Raw genomic sequence first — 15,301 nt, forward strand, 5'->3', positions numbered from 1 at the left:
TCTGACAAGACAGAAGTACTGTTTTTGGGGGACAGGGGGCGGGCTGGTGTGGAGGACTCCCTGGTCCTGAATGGGGCAACTGTGCCGCTGAAGACCAGGTGTGCAGCCTAGGAGTCATTTTGGACCAGGGGTCTGCAACCTTTAAGACAAAAAGAGCCACTTGGACCCGTTTCCGAAGGAAAAAAAACTGGGAGCCGCAAAACCATTGCGACATTTAAAGCATGCGCACCGCTGCCCTCCGATCTGACAGCGGGCGGGAAGGTGACTAACGCACGCACCGCCCCCATGCGACATCATAGCCAGTACAGCGCCCGCCACAGTAGAGAGTGTCGGGGCGCACAATGCGCCTCCTCCCCTCGCTAGTATCCACCCCGGAGCCGCGGCAAAGGTGTAAAAGAGCCACATGCGGCTCCAGAGCCACGGGTTGCAGACCCCTGTTTTGGACTCACAGCTGTCCATGGAGGCGCAGGTCAATTCTGTATCTAGGGCGACTGTCTACCAATTCCACCTGGTACGCAGGCTGAGACCCTACCTGCCCGCGGACTGTCTCGCCAGAGTGGTGCATGCTCTAGTTATCTCCCACTTGGACTACTGCAATGCGCTTTACATGGGGCTACCTTTGAAGGTGACCCAGAAGCTACAACTAATCCAGAATGCAGCAGCTAGACTGGTGACTGGGGGCGGCTGCCAAGACCACATAACACTGGTCTTGAAAGACCTACATTGGCTCCCAGTACGTTTCCGAGCACAATTCAAAGTGTTGGTGTTGGCGTGCCATCAGTCAGTGTTGGGTTAAGGCCTCTTTCCTAAGCACTCTAATCATTTGAAATTTCTACATGGCGAGTTGTTGGAATCAATGCTCCTGATTAAACAATGTACTGTATAATGGAAGAGATTTAGCCAATGGAAGAGATTTAAGTCTGGATAGCACAGAAATGTGCAGCTACATTGGTTCCCAGTACATTTCTGAGCACAATTCAAAGTGTTGGTGCTGACCTTTAAAGCCCTAAATGGCCTCGGTCCAGTATACCTGAAGGAGCATCTCCACCCCCATCATTCAGCCCAGATGCTGAGGTCCAGCTTCAAGGGCCTTCTGGCAGTTCCCTCACTGCAAGAAGTGAGGTTACAGGGAACCAGGCAGAGGGCCTTCTTGGTAGTGGCGCCCGCCCTGTGGAACGCCCTCCCATCAGATGTCAAAGCGATAAACAACTACCTGACATTCAGAAGACATCTTCAGGGAAGTTTTTAATGTGTGACATTTTAGTGTATTTTTGGTCCCTGTGGAAGGCGCCCAGAGTGCTGGGGAAACCCAGCCAGATGGGCGGGGTACAAATAAATTATTATTATTATTATTATTATTATTATTATTATTATTATTACCAGTGCTGCAATTTATGCACTTCTCTGGTCTAATCCAGTGCCAGGTGAAAGCTTGCCTTCCCCTTGTGCCTTTAACAGTGACTTGCAAAAATCAGGCAAAGCTTTTCACAGCATGGAGAAAAGCATAACCTCCTGCTAATGTTCTGCATATTCAGCCACTGTCAGAAGCAGAATTGCAGGGACAGATTAAGAAGTTGGCAACTGTAAATCCATTGGTTACTGCATAGCGCAATTTTTAACCATGGCACCGGAAAGTACAGTGGATACTGCCCTCTACTGGGCCTGAGAAAGTCTGTGCCAAAGCCTCACCACAAATGCAGCCTTCCCCATGCAATCCTGTAAAAGCAACACATATGTTTAACACAGTATCTTCATTATGATATACTGAAAGGAAAGCACATTTAAGGCTTGAGATTGGGTTAGTGGTAGGAGCCGATCTCAATTCTGTTAATATGTAATGAGTGTGAAGAAATAATGAAAAAGAAAGACAGCAATTCTTCTCCAATATGCCAAATAAATGGAACTGACAGGAAATCTAATTATCTGACATTCTGCTTTGCTTTTAACAAATGTGACAAGGTGAAATAGTCTGATCCTGGCCATATGAAGAATGAGCATGGGTTGTAATGACAGGACAAGATCAAATGCATACTCTTGAGACATCTTGGTTGGAAATCTGTTCTTAGGAGACCTGTGAAAGGTCTGTCATTTTATATATAGGGAAGAGTCATAAACATTTTCCTGCCAGTGGCTATTGTTCAACTCAGCTGTAATTGCATGCTTATGGCAGATTAAATTGACGCTATTATAAGTCATTATTTCTCTACTCTCTGGATAGTTATGAAACTAACTTTCACAAGTTATGCACACAGCCTGAACCAACACAGGATATCAATCTGGATGTTTATTTAACAGTGCAAATCCTATGGCTCTAATCTTACACGGCAATGTTTCCCAAACTCTCCTGCCCCCATACACCAGTTCAAATTTGCTGAGGGTCTTGGAGGACTACTTAATAATTATTCTGCCTTGTGTAGCAATTGTAACATATCATGCTAGATGCTATGTTTTTTATTGTATTTTTACAGAAATGCTGCAGTCCCCCTGAATTAAGATTAAAGGTGGTCCACACCACAGACCGCCTTTTGGGAACCCCTGTTCCAATCATCTTCCTAGAAGCAATGCATGCAACACCTTTTTATTGAGGAATGAATATTGTGGGCACTGAGAAACATGGATGCTGTTTCTTTAAACGGCACATACGCAGGTAATTCACAACTTACAGACATTTAACTTGTGTGCATTCAGCTTTATGCACTTGGCGAAATTTTTAAAAATAAAATAAAAATGGGTGGGTATCCTGGGAAAAAAGACTTTGGCAATACCACCTGCCACAGCCCCCAATGTGTTTTGACTATATGCAGTTTTGGCTGTACGCGTTATCCCCTGGAACGTAACCCCCAGTGTAAATAGAGAGTTGCCTGTACCTTTCATGAGTTTTGCACATGTAGCTTTTATTAATCAGTTAACATACCCGCCAACATTTCTCTGATGAAAATAGGGAAGTCCTATTCCATACTACTACTACTACTACTACTAATCATATTATTTATACCCCGCCCATCTAACAGCATCACCCAAGTCACTCTGGGTGGCTTCCAACATACCGGTATATAAAAACATAATAAACATTAAAAAGCTTCCCTATACAGGGCTGCCTTCAGACGTTTTCTAAAGGTTGTATAATTATTTGTCACCTTGGCTTGGGGGTCGCATAACCCCATACCATCCAACTAATGCCAGTGTACTAGAAGCAAAGATCAGCAATGTCAAAACAATGATTCTTCAACATCAACTTTGTTGGACTGGTTATGTTGTTCGGATGCCTGATTACCGGTACTGTCTTTCAAAGCAACTACTCTATTCCAAATTTAAAAATGGAAAGCGTAATGCTGGTGGTCAACAAAAGTGGTTTAAAGACAAGGCAAATTTTTAAAAATGTAGTATAAGCATCAACAATTGGGACACTGGCCTGCGAGCGCTCCCATTGGAGAACAGCCTTTACCAAAGGTTTCATGGGTTTTGAAGACACTTGAACTCAGGACAAAAGGGAGAAACATGCTAAGAGGAAGACACATTTGACAAACCCTAACCATGATCAATTCCCACCTAGAAACCTATGTGCCCACTGTGGAAGGATGTGTGGATCCAGACTTGGCCTCCACAGTCACTTACTTACTCACTGTTAAAAATGTGTTCATGGAAGGCTATTTTCCTCAGCTACAAGTGATCGCAAAGAAGAAGGAGACCCTTCAACATTTCTCCAATGAAAAAAGGAACGTCCCAAGGACGTTCTAGGATCAAATCTGTAAATCCAGAAAATAGGGACACTTGGAGGGTCTGCAATATTTTTAGGCCTGCCACCTTAAAGCACTCTCACCTGCTTCTAGGGGCAGAGGGGTCTTTGGCCCTTCCAATAAAATATTTGAGGGAGTCACCCCCTCAAAAAAAATTGATGGACATTGCCATTCAAATGCTGAGCATGTAATGCATCATGTGATGAAATGCAGGGCTGGGTTTACCTGGCTCCCAATATTTTGTTCAAGTTGGCACCCTTGCTCATCTAGGAAAAAGTAAGCCTACTTGAACTGAAGCTAGGGCTTCTTCCGAGTCAAACCCTCTGGCTGCGTCTGTTTGCTAATAGTAATAATGTTATTATTTCTACCCCACCCATCTGGCTGGGTTTGCCCAGCCACTCTGGGTGGCTTACAGGATATAGAAAAGCATAATGAAACATTAAGCATTAGAAACTTCCCAATAGAGGGCTGCCTTGAGATCTCTTCTAAAAGTTGTGTATTTATCTCTTTTGACATCTGAAGGGAGTATGTTCCACAGGGAGGGCTCCACTACTGAGAAGGCCCTAGCGCCAACTCTGAGCCTTGGGGGATCACTCCCATAGTGGCTTGCATACGCCCGCCATCTTCACATTAATCAATACAGAGCGAACAGCACCACAGTCCCAAATCAGAATGGCTAAATCAAATTGGAAACCCTCCCTCGGTGTTGCCTTTCCTGTGCATCAAGCAGGGTGGAATCTGCACACATATTAAAAAAAACACTGTGAAAATGCTTTTTTACTAAAAAAAAAGTTTTGAAAAAATACATCAAATCTTGCATAGCTCACTTTCACCACCTGGTGCCGCATTTTGTATATTGCACTTCACAAAACGCTTAAAAAAATTTATTTGCAGGCCAGTCCCTTAGGTCTCACAACATAATGGGCAATGAAATTTAGAAGGGAGGAGCCCCTAAGAAACACCAAATCGCAGTACTTTTGTGTGTAGGGAAAGAAAACAAAAAGCGATGGGGCCTAGGATGTTTCAGTAGGCACCTGGGGACAGGAATAATAATTAATAATAAAAATAATAATTTATTTATTACCAGCCCATATGGCTGAGTGTGGATATGGCATGGCTAGTGCCACGTGCTTGGGTGTTACTCTGAGGCGCCAGAGGTGCCCTGCATCCCCGAATTAAGTGAAGCAACAAAAATAATATTTGCGGGAAAAGGAAACCAGAATAAATTTAAAGCCGTTGGAACCGCCTGAGGTAAAAATAATAAGCCGCCTCCCGCCTCCCAGGATGCTGCGTGAGCGCCTCAGGCCTGGGCCATTTCTCCCCTCAGGAGAGAAGGCCTGGAACGAGAGTCCCTCAGCCCTCGCTCGAGATGTGCAGGGCGGACTGCCGGACTCGCCGCCCCCTGGGACAGGGCGGGCCTCGGCGGCTGGGCCTCCCCGGCAGGGGTCGCTGCTTCGGCGCAGGCCTACATCCTCCTCCTCTCCTCCTCCTCCTCCTCCTCTCGCTGCCTTCCTCCCTCCGGTGGGCGGGCTCAGTTTGCTCTCGCCGCCCGCCCCACCACCATCAGCCGGAGGGCGCCGCGGCAGCCGAAGCGCGATCGATGCCGGGAGCTCGGAGGAGGCGGCGGCGCTGCTGAGCGAAGCGCGGGGGGCGGCCCCGCCCGGAGATGGGGATTCTCAGCATCACGGACCAGGTACCGGGGTGGGGGGGGGGTGCGTGTGTGTGTGTGTGAGAGAGAGAAAAGGAGCTTTCGCCTCCTTCCCTCCCTCACCATCCTGCACAACAAACATCGGCACCAGACCCGGCCTCGGCTCCCGCCTTCCCGCGCTCGGCCGCGCCGGCTACGCAAACTCGGGGATGCGCGGCCTAGTGTGGAGCCGCCCACCCTCGCGCGCCGGGAGCGGCCCTGGGGCCTCGTCTGAGGGAACCCCGGGCCTCAAGACTGGAGAACGAGGGGAGGCAGGAGAAAAGGAGCCGAGCGGGCGGAGCTGGGCCCGAGCCAGATGCTGCCGCCGCCGACATCCCGAGAAGGCCGTCGGCGCCCGGGCTCCGCGCAGAAGCCTCGTTTCTTTCCCGCCTAAGGCGAAGGAGCTGCTTGTTTTCCAGGCTCTCGGCTCTCTTCCTTGCCTCTGCTAGAAAATCCCTTCGCTTTCCCCTCCATCTCTGTCTAGTTAGCTATCTATCTAATCCTCGGAACCAGCTTTTTGACTCGCATTTGCACCTGCGAATTCACCCCCCCCCATACACACGTTTCTCCTCTCCCCATTGCTAACACTTTGTGCTGGCTTCTACCTCTCTCTCTTTTTCCTGCTTTCTGAGGTTCAAACACCTCCCTCCCCAACCTAAACGATATTTTCCTTCTGTTGCCACAGGACCTTTTGTGTATTTTTAGAAGTGGCAACAGAAAGGTGAATTTCACACACACACATATCATAGTATTGGGGCGAAAGAAGAACTTGCACCTGGCGGGACTTCTCTTTCTGTGCAAGTTCTAAAAGGTGCAGGAGCCTTCCCCAGGTATAGACAGATTTCCCTAGCAAGCCTGTTTCTTGTCCATAGTCTGCTTCCCCCACTGCATCAGACTTGGCCAGGTCTTTGGATTGCCTCTGTTATTTCCTCTGTTATTTTTTTTCTAATGCCCCTATTCATTTATACAGACTCAGTGTATCTGCCCATGGTTCAAGCCTCCTGTTACTTCTTAAACATCTCTCCGTTTCAGAGCCTTGGAAGTTGGACCACTGGTCCAAGGCAAATGACAATTCCTTCTGGCCAAAGTCAGCCTTGCTGCTCAGCTGCGTTGTGGCACAGATGGGCAAGAAATTTTTCATGGACTTTGTTTCTGTCCACATGCGCATAAACACAGTTGCAAAAGGTGACTTGCACCTTTTCTACCACTCTCTCCCCTTTTGCACCTTGTAAATCTCAAATCCTTCTAGTGCTATTCTGCTTTTGGCCTTTGTGTTGGTTTCTTGCATAGCCTGTGCATTTTCTCCATTCTTGTTACTTGCATGAGGTTAATCTTGCTTATCTCTTCCATAAAATGATCTCTTTCCATTAGGGCTGCCCTATGTTTCCCAGTAGATTGGCATCTGATCCTCATTCTGTGAATATAGCAGGAAGCATATGTTGAATTTCTCTTACACCCGTTGCTTCTTAGAAGATGGTAAACTTGATGGCAGTTTACCATTCGATATTCTGTTACAGGATATAATGAAACCCCAAGGGTTCTGCATTAAGTATTCCTGTAACAGGGGCTTCCCTTACTTAATGTAGAAAGTAATTACTATGTGCATGAGTAAACTTAGGGGTAGTAACCAAAACTATCTTACTCATTTTTCTGTTTCTCCAGACATCCCAGAAACATTTATTCTTAAGTGTGCAATGTTTACTTGGCCAATGCAGATTCACTGCAGTGCCTGAGATCACATCCAAAACACATATTTAAAGCACTCTTATGGCTCCCCACAAATAATCCTGGGAACTGTACATAAAGGGTACCTAGTTAGGAGGCTCTTCACAGAGCTGCACTTCCCAGCACCCTTAAAAAAACCAGTTTCCAGTGTTGTTTGGGGGGTGGGGAGCCATGACTGTTAAAGTGGTGTAAGCGTGCTTTAAAAGTTTGGTCAAGATGTGATTTGAGTTCTAAACTCCCATCTGATCAATCTGCTAGTGGTAGTAATTATCATCATCATCATTATTATTGGTGAAATGCCTTTCAGGAGTTTGGGTAGTATGAGTGGAGGGCCTTCCCTGCTACCCATCTGTTGCTATTGGGCAAAGAAGGAGCAGAGCTGGTTCTCCATTACTGTCTCTGGGCTTCACGTGCCTGAATGATAGACAATGCCCCCCCCCCCGGCCTGTCTTGTATTGTACTTGTCAGGGACTTACGTGTATGTGCAAACAGATGCACTGCCTCCTCCATTTCTTGGAGTTGGAAGCCAGAATCTGGCATATATGATAATTGCTTCCAAAGCATATTCAATCGCAAAGTGCATGGCAGTAATTCTCATTTAACTTCATGCCAATCCTATGAGGTAAATCATTTATATTTAGGCCTGCAAAATTCCAAGTTTCCGATAGCTTGAGCTAGAAATTTTATGTTAGTTAGTTTTACCTCTGGACCCATTCTGGCTGGCACTAAAAATCTGAAACAGGTTCTTGGAAATTTCTAAAAAAAAATCCAGCCCCATTTATATTCCCATTATGTTGATAGATAGGTGTCATTAGGTTTTCCAAGTCCAGCACTTCAACCACACAAATGTAACTTGGATTTTTGAAGCTAAAGCATTCACCTTATTGGGTGTGTCATTCCAGCTGCTCAAGGAGGTGCCCAACTCTAAATTGTGGAGGCATGATGATCATCTAGGAATTGTTCTTCTCCCTAAAGGAGGGGTGCAGAGTCCCCTGCATTCCATCTGGATGACTCATCCCTCCCCCTTTATGCCTTCCTCCTTTTGCTGCTACATCCAAGCACTCTGGTGGAGGGAAGTAAACCTGGGGTTAGCTGGACAAAAAACGCTGCATCTGGAAAGATTTGCAGAGGCTGGAGTTTTTCTTTTGGAAGACGAGATGAGCAGATGGGACTGGCAACCACTCTGCCTTTCTACTAGGCTGCACTGTGTGTAGGAGGGCCATGGGGGCATTTGGTACAGCTCTACTATATTTTCCCTCTTCTCATGGGATTGCTGTTTAGAGCTGTGCCAAGTAGATAAGGGGCCCATCTTGCTTGTGTACTTTGATTGCATGCCTACTCAGTGTATGCCTTGCAAACCAGAGCTATAAATGATAAATAATTGAGTCTCACAAGCCTTGCGTGTTAAGCATTGTGTGTGCACAAGGAAAGGCTTGGTAGAGTTATGCAGTCAAAATGAATTTACATTCTGATCAGTGTACATAGAAATATGCAGGATGTGTGTGTGTGGACTGGGTGGTATTGAAAGGTATAGCTGCTGACAGTATAGCTGAATAGGCATTGTGCCCTTAGATCCGTGTGCTTTATTTCCCCAAAACAATTGTGAAATATCTTTAGGTCAAACTCCAGGACATCTTCGTAAGTTTTAAAGGTTTAGGTTGCAATCCAAACCATGTGCATTCAGAAGTAAGTCCTGTTGGATTCAGTGGGGTGACTCCTAGGTAAGTGTGGTTGGGATCAGAGCCTTAAATGCCCAGAAGGAAGTACAAATTGCAGAGAACTCAGAGGAGGTCTCCTGTGTTGTTGCATTGAAGCTTGGAACAGGCAGAAGTGCCAACATTCAGCATGACGTAAGACCTCTATTTCCTTTCTTTCGAGTCCTCTGGAATGAAGAGAAATGTTGGAAGCGGGGGAGGTTCTTGCATTTTACATTGAGCTTTGGAGCATGCAGAAGCACCAAGAGTTGTGCTGATTCTGCCTGCTGGAGAGCTTTGCATACCATAGGAATCTGGGATAGGAGAAAATGTCAGTGGCAACCCAGAATAGTCACTTGTCTACTGAGCTGAGCCAAAATTTGTGGATCCTTGCCTTTGGAACTACAGCTAGCCAGAAGATTCAGCATAATTTTCTCTTTATTACCTATCATCGGTAAAAGGCAAGCTCAGAAGTATTTGCATGCGCTGAACCTGTGAATTTAGGTAAATGTTTTCCTTCATTGACTTGGTGAATTGTAGTTACACTGTCAGTAGTCTAGAGAATTCTGGTGCATCCGCCCTGACTTGTTAAATTAAGCATATGCTTTATGGGTATTTAGATTAATTGGCTCATTATTTATATAGCAATTTCTGTCTCACATTTCTAGTGTCCATGCACCACTCAGTGTTTCCTACAACAATTTAAAGCAATATAACATACAACAAACATTCAATGAAAAATGTACGATAGAAATAAAGTCGCAGAATAAAATGTGAAGGAAGATATGACAGGCATAGGTTTAAACATAGGTTTAAATAAAACAGCAGCACCTTGAAGGCAAAGGCCTGTTGGAATACAAATGTCTTCCCCAGCTGGTGAAAAAAGCCAGAGGGGGGCATCCATAAGTTAATGCGTTTTATAGTACAGTGGTGCCCCGCAAGACGAACGCCTCGCAAGACGAAAAACCCGCTAGACGAAAGGGTTTTCCGTTTTGGAGGCGCGTCGCAAGACGAATTTCCCTATGGGCTTGCTTCGCAAGACGACAGCCCATAGGGAAATCTCCGGGACAGTGGGGAAGCACAGCGCGTCTTCCCCGCTGTCCTCGGACCTCCTCCGAAGCCTGGCGGCGGGGCGGGGACACCTCCTCCCGCCGCCGGGCTTCGGAAGGATGCCCCGATGCCGGGCGGCGGGGCGGGAAATCCTCCCTCCGCCGCCCGGCATCGGAACGATGCCCCGATGCCGGGCGGCAAGGCGGGAACGCCTCCCCCCGCCGCCCGGCTTCGGGGCGGGAAAGCCTCCCCCCGCCGCCCGGCTTCGGGGCGGGAAAGCCTCCCCCCGCCGCCCGGCATCGGAACGATGCCCCGAAGCCGGGCGGCGGGGCGGGAAAGCCTCCCCCCGCCGCCCGGCATCGGAATGATGTCCCGAAGCCGGGCGGCGGGGCGGGAAAGCCTCCCCCCGCCGCCCGGCCTCGGGGCATCGTCCCGATGCCGGGAGGCGGGGCGGGAAAGCCTCCCCCCGCCGCCCGGCATCGGGGCAGGAACGCCTCCCCCCGCCGCCCGGCATCGGAACGATGTCCCGAAGCTGGGCGGCGGGGCAGGAAAGCCTCCCCCCGCCGCCCGGCTTCGGGGCATCGTCCTGATGCCGGGCGGCGGGGCAGGAACGCCTCCCCCCGCCGCCCGGCATCGGAACAATGTCCCGAAGCCGGGCGGCGGGGCCGCGAAGCCTGGGCGCGCTGGCAACTCTCCGCAAGGAGTGCTACCGCTGCTTGCGGAGAGGTCCGCGAAGCCTGTCCTGGACCTCTTCTGAAGGCAGGCGGGGGGCAAAAGTCTTTGTCCCCCCTGCCTGCCTTCCCAGGGGCTTTTAAATCGCCCCGGACAGCGGAGAAGCCCTCCGCTGTCCCGGGCGATTTTAAAATGCCGCCTGCCAGAAGAGGTCGGGGGAAGGCGGTTTCCATAGGAACGCATTAATTGATTTTCAATGCATTCCTATGGAAAACCGTGCATCGCAAGACGAAAAACTCGCAAGACGAAGAGACTTGCGGAACGAATTAATTTCGTCTTGCGAGGCACCACTGTATTGGTGTAGCCACTGAGAAGGCCCTATTGCTTGTCACCATCAATTATGCTTCCACCTTAGATGCTTCCCCCCTGCTTCTGATCTTAGGAAGCAGGTAGGTTGCTAAGGGAGGAGGTGATCTCTCAGGAATCCTGGACCATAGCCATTTAAGGCTTTAAAGATAACCGCCAACACGTATTGTTTCTGTTCTAGGGTAATTGACTTAACACAATTGCTTTTTTAAAAAAGCAAGAAGAAATACATTCACAGAAGTCAGATATAAAAGCCTGATAGAGGCTTTTACTGAATTTGGCCCTTTGCATCCTGTGCTTGGAAATCTCTGTATTTGTAGTAGCAGATATTATTTAGTCTGTATCTCTAAGGAGGGGCCATATTTTAGTCGCAGTATGCATATTTCAGTATTAGGCCCCAGATTTCATTAGTGGCTTTGTACATATGAAACTCCCAACTTCGGTCTCTCACTGGTGTTAGGAAAGTCGTCTTGATATCTTTGAAAAATGAGTTTGCTGTGTTGCGCTATTTAGGTGAATTGTCAACCCAACCTATTTAGAGAGATGGCTTTTTATACCTTGTTCAGATTTTTGTGGCATGCTATATTTGTTTATCTCTAGAATAAGAGAATTTCAGAATTGTAGAGTTGGAAGGGACCCCTGAGGGTCATCAAGTCCAACCCCCAGCAATGTAGGAATCTCAACTAAAGCTTTCACAGCAGATGACCGCCCAACCTCTGTTTTATTGAAATCGACATACACTGCATTCACAGCATTCCCTTGATCCACCAAGTTTGTAACTTTTATCAAAAAAAGAAATGAGATTCCTCTGGCTGCAGAAATTAGTGGCCAGATTGCTCACCGATCCTCGCCTGACGGCACTGGCTGCCGATTACCGTATTTTTCGCTCTATAAGACGCACCAGACCACAAGACGCACCTAGTTTTTGGAGGAGGAAAAGAAGAAAAAAATATTCTGAATCCCAGAAGCCAGAACAGCAAGAGGGATAGCTGCGCAGCGAAAGCAGCAATCCCTCTTGCTGTTCTGGCTTCTGTGATAGTTGCGCAGCCTGCATTCACTCCATAAGACGCACACAACATTTCCCCTTACTTTTTAGGAGGGGAAAAGTGAGTCTTATAGAGCAAAAAATACGGTAGTTTCTGGGCTCAATTCAAAGTGCTGGCTTTGTCCTATGACTCAGGACCACAATACCTCAAGTAATGCTTTTCCTCACATGAACCTACCTGAACCCTAAGATCATCATTTGAGACCGATCTTCATGTGCCCCCCTGCATGAAAGAAGGCAGCAACATGAAAACAGGCCTTTTCTGCTGTGGCTCCCCATTTGTGGAATGCTCTCCCCAGGGTGGTTCGACTGGTGCCTTCAACCAGGTCTTTGGCTAATTAACATCTTATACCTCTTTTAAATGTGTTGGGGGGGGGAGGTTTATTGGTTTGTTGGTTTTGTTCTTATCAAGTATTTAATGTTTTTGTCTTGCATTTGTGTACCACCCTGAGATCTACGGATGAAGGATGGTACACAAATTCGAGAAATATAAATAAATAAATAAATAAAATATGGGGACAACATTTACCTGTCTCCAGTCTGCAGGGACCTGACTTGTTCTCCAAGAATTCTCACAGATTATAGACAGAGGCAAAGTAGCTAAGTGTTCCCTTACCACCTCTTTTTGTACCATGGTCTTCAGCTACCTTCTTGCATCGTTTATTCTGTTATCACCAGGTTGGCCACTGCTTTCCTTTTGGGTGAAGACAGGCACCAGGCGATTCCGCCTTATGTCTGTCAGAATAGCAATTCTCCGTCTTCTTCACACAAAGGACCTATTACTTGCTTCAAACACAGCTGAAGAAACCTTTGAAAATTATTTTCCACCACTCTTGCAAGCCTCTGGCTCAAAATCTGCGTCTGGGGTGAGGGCATGGCAGCCAGCTTGCCCTGTTGTAGTTTTGCACATTCTCAGGTAGGAAGACAAACATGGTACAGGTGTTGCAAGTCACTGCAGCAGTTCTGTCGCCATCCACATGTCTCGGTCCTATGTATACCATGAGATAGCACTCCAGGCCTCTCCTTCAAAATACCCTCAGAAGTCCTGGTTATGAGCTCCCAGAGGCTGCTTTTCAAGGCCTCATTTTTCACAAAGGGGCTCACAATATAACAAGGGGATACAAGTACAGGGGACAAGCATTTTGCACATGTTCAATTGGCACATGACCGTTTGGTGCATGTGCCGTTTTCGGCCCCAGAATGGGGTGGGGTGGGCATATGCACACTCTACCGATGCATGTAATGACCCAGGGTGCAACCTCTGCGCAAATGGGGAGTTGCCTGTATGTAAAAATAACAAAGATCCAGATGGGGAAAAAATGAAATAATAAGCTAGCACGTAGCTATTCCCTTTCTCATCCTGCTTATTTTACAGTTGCTCTTTTCTCCTCCTCTATAGCCTCCTCTGGTCCAAGCCATCTTTAATCGTGATATAGAGGAAGTACGGTCATTGCTGAGCCAGAAGGAGAATATCAATGTACTGGTAAGTTTTGGAGAACCAGTTTTTCCTTGTAATACTGAACCTGCTTCTTTCAACTTTGCATGAAGTTTACATTTTCCTATTGGCTAAGCTCCCCTCACCACTACACACACATTGTGGGTAGAGCAGGGGAGTATGAAGTGATCCATGTACTATGTGTTCCTTTTAGAATTTGTGTTTAAGAACTAGATGTGCTAAAGCAGAGGCTGAAAGCATCTTTGGGCCCATGGACACATTTGCAAACCAGCAAAGCTGTTGTGGATACCATACACACACAAACTATACGTGTGTGCACAGTGCAGTCACACACATGCAATCACTCTCCCCTTCTGCTAGCACTTAGGCTTTAAAAACCACTGCTGGTTTATTTCAAGCCTAATTGTAATTTTATGTTTTGAACTGCACTGATGTGGATAAAGGGCAGGATATAAATTTAATAAATAATAATAAAATATTTTCAGCAGGTTGAGGGGCAGAGTAGTTGAAATTTGTGGCTCCGGGGAAGGCCTCTGCAGGTGCTGGTGTGCCCGCAGGTGCAACGTTGGCAACCCATCTACTAAAGTTTCCCAGCTTAGCAAGCTTAAATGCTTGTTTTAACTATTTGATGTTTTGCCATTATGGTGCAGTGACTAGATATTGGTCTTTGACAGACATGGGTTTGGAATCCAGCTTAGTCACACACTCTTGGTGGGTTTATTGCCTAGTTTTCATCTCTGGACCTCAGTTTCCCATTTGTAAAATGGGAATGTTGGTGAGCACAGGGTTGTTGCAGTGACAGATACAGACTGTGAAGTACTGTGCAGACGCCGAATTGGTATACAGGGCTGAAAGGCCCACACATCACCAGTAAATGTTGACTTTGTTGGGAATCGGCTGTACCAGATGTATTAGTCTAGCTGTACAGAGCGGTGGGTGGCACTGGGATCAGCTGTTCTCTTTGGCACCAAGTGTGTTCTGGATTAGTCTTGTGGCCTCTGAGTGAGAACAGCCTGTGTTACAGTGGTGTTCATCTTGTTCTTGTCTAGCCCACGAAACAGTAATTGGCTCTTCATTTCATCTTAGCTCATTCAGCTGAGGTGCATTTAATATAGGCCCATTATAAGCCGATTTTGTGTGAGAAGGTGAAACTCCTAGTGTTTGGAGCAAACCAGGAGGTGTGACAATTAAATGCATCTTAGGCTGTCTCCAGAACATATCAGTAGTAGCCCAGACTCAGGAATGTGAGAAATCCAGAGTCTTGGGTATTTGAGCACATGAGCAGCAAGTTTGATGAACTGGTAAAGAATACTCATCAAAGCAGATTATACATATTTGGGCCATATTTCCAGTAGGATAATAAGATGGTTTAAGCAGTTATCTGTTCTGGACGCCCAAGTTTCAGAGTGTTCTAACAATTGGATTTAAGGAGCATCCCTTAGGAAAACCTGCTTAAAAATCCTGCTGCTGCAAGGGGCCAAACCAAACTTCCTCCTAACTGAGCGATTCTACAACACAGTATTAGAGGAGGACTTGGTGCATTGACACATGTTGATAGCCAAGGGCTGCTGGTTGCTCGGGAACGCAGAGGCATTTCTCCCTCTTTATTCCATGCTTGGCACAAGTGGAAGAAATAAACCAGGAAGCTGCAATTAAGCTTGACTTTTTGCAATATCTGAACTTGGGATCGTGGTTTGTATTTTCCTAACAAGCCAGGATTGTCAGCCAGCCATAAAATGAGGTCCGCCCCCCCCCCCAGCTCGTTAGGTAAAAAACAAGCCACAGTACAAGATCAAACGTCATGGAAAACCAAGCTTAATTATGGCTTCCTGGTTTGTTTCTGCCACTCGTGCCGGAGAGGAGTAAAGG

General features: G+C 47.0%; 1 protein-coding gene across 2 annotated transcripts in view; it reads left to right on the top strand.

Moving 5' to 3' along the window:
• The first annotated feature begins 4,815 nt into the window (after window positions 1-4,815).
• Window positions 4,816-15,301, top strand: part of ANKRD52 (ankyrin repeat domain 52) — a 51,110-nt gene continuing 40,624 nt past the window's right edge. Inside the window, exons 1-2 of one of the 2 annotated variants that reach the window (XM_081898539.1) lie at window positions 4,816-5,430; window positions 13,376-13,459. In XM_081898539.1, the coding sequence (XP_081754665.1) occupies window positions 5,404-5,430; window positions 13,376-13,459 (111 nt within the window). In that variant the 5' untranslated portion in view covers window positions 4,816-5,403. The remainder of the gene's footprint in view (window positions 5,431-13,375; window positions 13,460-15,301) is intronic. The other variant, XM_081898538.1, reaches the window with a different exon arrangement.

The sequence above is a fragment of the Podarcis melisellensis genome (genome assembly GCF_964234715.1).
Source record: "Podarcis melisellensis genome assembly, chromosome: 2".
Classification (NCBI taxonomy): domain Eukaryota; kingdom Metazoa; phylum Chordata; class Lepidosauria; order Squamata; family Lacertidae; genus Podarcis; species Podarcis melisellensis.